This window comes from Bos mutus, chromosome 7, assembly GCF_027580195.1.
Source record: "Bos mutus isolate GX-2022 chromosome 7, NWIPB_WYAK_1.1, whole genome shotgun sequence".
In the NCBI taxonomy this organism is placed as follows: Eukaryota; Metazoa; Chordata; class Mammalia; order Artiodactyla; family Bovidae; genus Bos; species Bos mutus.
In genome coordinates, this window is record NC_091623.1 from 52,812,131 (window position 1) to 52,818,235 (window position 6,105).

Genomic DNA, 6,105 nt, shown 5'->3' on the forward strand with positions numbered 1-6,105 from the left:
GGGTCGCTAAGAGTCGGACATGACCGAGCGACTTCACTTTCACTTTTCACTTTCATGCATTGGAGAAGGAAATGGCAACCCACTCCAGTGTTCTTGCCTGGAGAATCCCAGGGATGGGGGAGCCTGGTGGGCTGCCGTCTATGGGGTCGCACAGAGTCGGACACGACTGAAGTGACTTAGAATACCTTAGTTGGAGACTCCAACCTAGAAATATCCGCGGCTTCATTTCAGTACTCTAGCACATAAAGAACTTCACTTTCACTTTTCACTTTCATGCATTGGAGAAGGAAATGGCAACCCACTCCAGTGTTCTTGCTTGGAGAATCCCAGGGATGGGGGAGCCTGGTGGGCTGCCGTCTATGGGGTCGCACAGAATCGGACACGACTGAAGCGACTTAGCAGCAGCAGCACATAAAGTAATACCCTGATTTGCAGATATGAACCTCTCAGCTTCTTGGAGTGAGCTGCGTCTGTTTCCAAATGAAAGCTGCATCCCAGAAATAGGTACCTAATCAAGAGATACCCCCATTTCTGTTCTCGGGGACCAGGCTAGATATGCCCTCTAGCTAGTTTTAGTTAGGGACCCAGGTTCCGAGGTATCAGCTGAGCACACAGCCAGGCAACGTCTCTCCCCTCATTGAAATTATCCCGGGTGTCAGAAGGAGATTCTAGCCCCGAAAAGCCAGTACACCACCGAGTCCCAAGCGGGAACCTCACTCCGAGAGCCAGCTACAATACCCAGAACCAAACAATAGTCTCATTCCGGAAGAGACCATCTCTGCATAACGCCAGCAGGAGCCTAGCAGGGTTATAATGTTCCGCGGGACCCGGCGGGGCGGGCCGGGGCGGGCCGGGGCAGCTGCTTGAGGGCGCGCCGCGTCAGGCCTTTTTCCTCATTTGCCCCGCCCCTCATGCCCCGCCCCCACTGCGGTCTCCTAAGCACCAAGACGGGTCTTCCCGGCATGCATTGCCCGGGACCAGGCTTGTCGGGCGCCAAGCGCGGGGCCGGGAGCGGCCTTCCCGGAGTCCTTTGCGCGGCACCTGGTGACAAAATGGCTGCCCGAGGGAGACGGGCGGAGCCTCCCGGTCGGGAGGCGCCGGGCCCCGCGGGTGGCGGCGGCGGCGGCGGAAGCCGATGGGCTGAGTCGGGGCCCGGGACGTCGCCCGAGAGCGGGGATGATGAAGTGTCGGGCGCGGGTTCGAGCCCGGTGTCGGGCGGCGTGAACTTGTTCGCCAACGACGGCAGCTTCCTGGAGCTGTTCAAGCGGAAGATGGAGGAGGAGCAGCGGCAGCGGCAGGAGGAGCCGCCCCCGGGCCCGCAGCGACCCGATCAGCCAGCCACCGCTGCCGCCGCGGGTCCCGGGGATCCGAAGAGGAAGGGCGGTCCGGGCCCCACGCTCAGCTTCGTAAGGAGCCGCGGGGGTGGGGGCGGGCGCCAGGGTCTTCCTTGGCCTGGGGAATCGGGACCGAGAAAGGGGATCGGGATCCAGGTCCACCCTCTGACCCCGATCAGGGGGCCGTCCGGGTCACCCGCTGAGGATTCAGAACCTGGATTCCCGACAAGAGAGGTCTGGGGGCGGAGATGGGGACCCCAGGAGTCTGCCCGCAGGAACTGGGAGCTGGGGGGGCGGGGGATTCCATTGGAAACAGCGTTCCGAGGATCGGGAGACCAGGGTACTAGAATTCCTGTTTGAGTGGTACTCACCCGAACTTTGGATTTGGGGACCATCTTCTACTATGGGAATGGGTGTCATATTCAAGTCTGGAGTCTGAGCTGTGTGAATGAAAGACTCAGACTGCTTACTGTGTGACCTAGGAGATTTGCTTGAGTTCCATGATTCTCATTCGTCCGGTGTCCATTTATTGAGCACCTTACCTTGTGCTGGTCACTGTGCTAGGTGATGGATATGCTGTGCTGAACATGACAGGCATCACTGCTCTCCTGGAGCGTCTGAGATGGCCTAACCTCATTTTCCCTGCTTGCAAAAGTGGGCATCTTCTTATGTGATTACCACTGGGCAAGCCTTACAGGAAGGACTAAACCAGTGGTTCTCAACTGGGGACGATTTCCCCCTACCCCATCTCCACACTTGACGAAGTCTGGGGACATCCGTGGTCGTCAGAACGGACATTCATGAGCAGAGGGCAGGGCTGCTGCTCAACATCCTGAAACAGAACAACTCTCTCCTCCTCCTCCCCAGCAAACATGATCCAGTTCAAAATGTCATTAGTGCCTAAGATTGAGAAACTCTAGGCTAAAAAAGGGCACCTGTATTGATTGTCAACCCTGAGCTGGCTTTGTCTCTGGTGTTGAGAGCAAGTTCCTGTGGTGTGGAGAAAAAAAGTGTTGACTTAAGAGTAATGGACTTGGGTGGGGGTGCGTCAAGTTTCTTCATCTGTCAAAAATGAGTGTGAGAATAGTCTCAGCAGCTCAGGTCACTTTACACCTGGTTGAGGGCCAGGGACAGGATGTCTGTAAAGCCTGTCACGGCCCTTGGTACACAAGAAGCCCTCAGTTTGTGGGAGAAAATAGAGGACCGGGAGGAAAGTTCAGGCTAAATCTTAGATTTGAAGAATGGGAAGTGACAGGGCCTGGGCTGGTGTGAGAACTGGGTGGCAGCCGAGTGCCCCCCTGTGAATGAGAGTAGCAGTAGTTGTCACTGCCTTTTCCATTTGGTCATCGAGGGGCCATTTGTGGGAGCACCCTCAAAGAGGCCAGGCCAGGTTAGGTGTCAGGGAACAGCATTAGGCGGTGGCTAAGACTGCTGCTCCCTGGACTCAACACACCTGACCCTGAATCCAGCTCCACTGTCTGCTGTCAGCATGATCCAGAGGACAGCCTTCTCCTTTTCAAAGGTGTTTCCTCATCTGTCCAATGGGGACGGTTGTCACCTTCATCTTAAGGTGACTGTGAAAGTGGAAGGAGATGATACATCCAAAGCCACTTGGCACAGGGCTTAGTATACAGTAAGTGCTCAATAAAGGGAGCTGTTGCTGCCTGTGTGGTCTGTAATAGGGGATAGTGAGGACAGAGCTCATCCCCCTCCTGTGGGGATTCTTCTCTCTCCCTGGGAAGACAGCTGGGGGGCCCAGGACTGCCTGGGCATCATGGGCCCAGGGCAGGCGCTGAGTCGCGTGTGCTCCTCTCTGATTGCTGCGCAGGTCGGCCGGCTGGCGGAGCTGGGCGCGGCGTCGGGACGGGCCACCGGGCCGGGCTAGGAAGGTGTAGTGGGCCTCAGCGCCGCCAAGGGCGGGCCCCGGCTCCTGTAACCGTTGCAGTCTTCTGTCCCTTCACCCAGGTGGGCAAGCGCAGAGGCGGGAACAAACTAGCCCTCAAGACGGGAATAGTAGCCAAGAAGCAGAAGACGGAGGATGAGGTGAGCAGACCGGTTGTGGCAGGGACTGCCTCTGTTGCCTTTTCCTTCTAGCCTCAGCGCCTGGCCGAGGTGCCCCATCCCTCCCTCTTCAGTATCTGGCCCTTGGATGGATGTACTGGGTGGGGGAGGAGGGCTTTCAACCCAGCTCCTGGATAACTTGCTTCTGCTTATCTTTATCTCAGACCCAATATGCTGTGGGTAGGTCAGCTGTCTCAGGACAGTCCTGACCCTGGTTCCTGGCATCCCCTTCCCAACCCCCTGTGTATCCCTCCTCCCCCCCCCACAGGTATTAACAAGTAAAGGTGATGCATGGGCCAAGTACATGGCAGAGGTGAAAAAGTACAAAGCCCACCAGTGCGGTGATGATGATAAAACGCGGCCCCTGGTGAAATGACCCCCCTCCCTGCCTGCCCACGGCCTGGGACTCTCTGCGATGTACATAACTATTTAATGCAGTGGCAGCGCGGCAGCCTTTCCCCCCAAGGACTTATACACAGAAGGAAACCGAGATGCTTCCCGCAGCTGCGGATGATTCTCCAGGACTCTTTTTTACCTTGAGCACTTGCCTCCTGAGACTTCATAGAACAGTGTTTTACTGTCCCCTCTCCTCCCTCCTACTGGCTCTTTCTGTCTTCCTTTTCTCACCCCCACCTCCCACCCTTTAGCCATCACTTCTGGGAAGTAAAGAACATGACTTAGTGCCGGAGTTGTGTGCTTGGTTTGCCTTCTTTGCTCTCTACAACTTAAGCCCTTCCCTCTTGGCTGGTTGCACACCCACCAAAGGCTGGGTCTGCCCCAGTGATGTGGGGGTGTCGGGGATAACGGGGGTGCAACCCCTCCTGGGGTTGAACTCTCCTCAGGATTCATGCCTGAGACACACACCCCACGCCCTGCTGTTGTGCTTGTTCAGTGTCTGCACAGTCCCATCTGGGCTGGGCCAAAGCTGTCAGTTCAGATCCAAAGACAAGGAGCACCTACTGGGTGCCTGGGTTTTTCTAGGCCCTGTGGCCACTGCAGTGAACAAAACAGACCACGTGTGCTTCCTGCCTTTGTGGAAAGAAACAGACACAGATAAAAAGGGGAACCCATTTGGGGAGATGACTGCAAAGAAGTACAGGAGAGAGGCTGTAGGGAGACGTCGGATCAGAGTCCTGAGGGAGGTGAGGAAGCCTGTCTGTGGGGTAGTGAACAGCCAGTATACAGACAGGGAGGGTGCCTGGCCTTCATGGGGAGCTTTGAGGAGGCCACTGTGAGTGGAACTAGCTGAGTGAGAAGCCCGGATGTGTTATATGCAGAGTCTCATGTGCTAGGCTGAGAATTTGGGACTTTATTCGTAAGAAGAAACCTTTGGGGGGCTGTGGTAAGGAGCGGCATGGTATGTTTTATATCTTAACAGGATCCCTCTGGCTGAAAGGGTCTGGGCAGAACCTGGGAGACGGAGGAGACCAGGCTGTGATCAGGCAAGAGGAGCTAATGGGGTGTTGGCAGTGGAGGAAGTAAAGAGGACCAGGATCTGGGTTCCAGTGGGGTTGGTCTGTCCTGCCAGCGACTTGTAGCCCTTCCAGGGAAGGTGTGGTTTTTTATATGATCAGGAAAAAGAATGCAAAAGGGCTTGTTTCTTCCACCTTGCAGAACAGGACAGCTGCTATACTAGGGGACAAGATGTCCTGAAGGAAGCCTGATGCCCCTCGTCCCCTACTAGTGTTCCTTGTAATTCTGTGTCTTCCTGGCCCCACTGCTCATCCTATTTGGAGCTGAAGGCTACCTGGCTGCCTGCTCTCCGTGGAGCCAACCAAGGTGTTAAGATGACTGTGCCTCCTAACTCAAATCTATTATGGAGCAACATCGAAGCATCCCAGCTGTGGGGCCATCTCCCAGGCCTTCCCAGGCATGAATGCTGAGCCTCTTGGCACTTGTGCCCATCCTATGGCCAGGCTCCAGTCCCTCTTCTATTAGGGGAGCATCATGATTCCAAAGACCATGGTGGTCACCACATGCCTGGGACCTGTAGAGGCAGAACGATGAAGGCTGAGTTAGCACCTGTCCATGGGGCCTCACAGGTGGCCCAGTGGTGAAGAACCTGCCTGCCAATGTGGCAGACACAGGAGACGTGGGTTCCATCCCTAGGTCGGGAAAATTCCTTGGAGGAGAACATGGCAACCCGATCCAGTATGCTTGCCTGGGAAATCCCATGGATAGAAGAGCCTGGTGGGCTACAGTCCATGGGGTTCAAAGAGACACAACTGAGCCCCGCCCACCCCCCGCCACAGCTTCACACTGCAAGATTCAGACTGTGCGGGGTGGGGAATTGCAAATATCAACAGTCCAAATTCCCTGTCCTAGTGGAGCTAACATTGTGGTTGTGGGGGAAACAAGAAACAAAATACACAACACCATTATACATTCTATAGGGGATTGGGGGGTGGGGAGGGGAGTATGAAAGGGGATCTGTGATGAGAGGGGGAACTGTAAACTGGTCAAGAATGGTCACACCATCTGTTGCAAGTCCTGAAGGAGGTGGGACAGGCAATGAGGATGGTCCTTGGAAGAGTGTTGCAGGCTTGAGCAACAGCAGGTGCAAAGACTGAGCTGAATCATGCCCAGCTTGAAGACTGAGCAAGTAGACTTTGAAACAGGTGACATTCCTCCTTACTTCCTGCTAACACACAGTAAGGCTTGTCTGGTTTATTTCCCACATGAGGCAAAAGGTCTCCCTCCTTTGATGATG

At 55.5% G+C, this 6,105-nt stretch overlaps 1 protein-coding gene across 2 annotated transcripts; it reads left to right on the plus strand.

Annotated features, from left to right (window-relative positions):
- The first annotated feature begins 973 nt into the window (after window positions 1-973).
- Window positions 974-4,083, plus strand: TRIR (telomerase RNA component interacting RNase). Of its 2 annotated transcripts, XM_005900578.2 has the most exons (3): window positions 988-1,406; window positions 3,300-3,377; window positions 3,664-4,083. In XM_005900578.2, the coding sequence occupies exons 1-3, from the start codon at window positions 1,053-1,055 to the stop codon at window positions 3,769-3,771; spliced, it is 540 nt and encodes a 179-aa protein (XP_005900640.2). In that variant the 5' UTR covers window positions 988-1,052; the 3' UTR covers window positions 3,772-4,083. The 2 variants fall into 2 exon arrangements, with proteins under 2 accessions (XP_070229699.1, XP_005900640.2); XM_070373598.1 differs by lacking the exon at window positions 3,664-4,083 and having other exon boundaries at window positions 974-1,383; window positions 3,300-3,376.
- The last annotated feature ends 2,022 nt before the right edge of the window (window positions 4,084-6,105 follow it).

Coding starts and splice junctions, on each gene's coding strand:
- TRIR (XM_005900578.2), top strand. CDS start 1,053: ATGGCTGCCCGAGGGAGACGGGCGGAGCCTCCCGGTCGGGAGGCGCCG. Junction 1,407..3,299: donor CGGGCCCCACGCTCAGCTTC/GTAAGGAGCCGC, acceptor CCCTTCACCCAG/GTGGGCAAGCGCAGAGGCGG. Junction 3,378..3,663: donor AGCAGAAGACGGAGGATGAG/GTGAGCAGACCG, acceptor CCCCCCCCACAG/GTATTAACAAGTAAAGGTGA.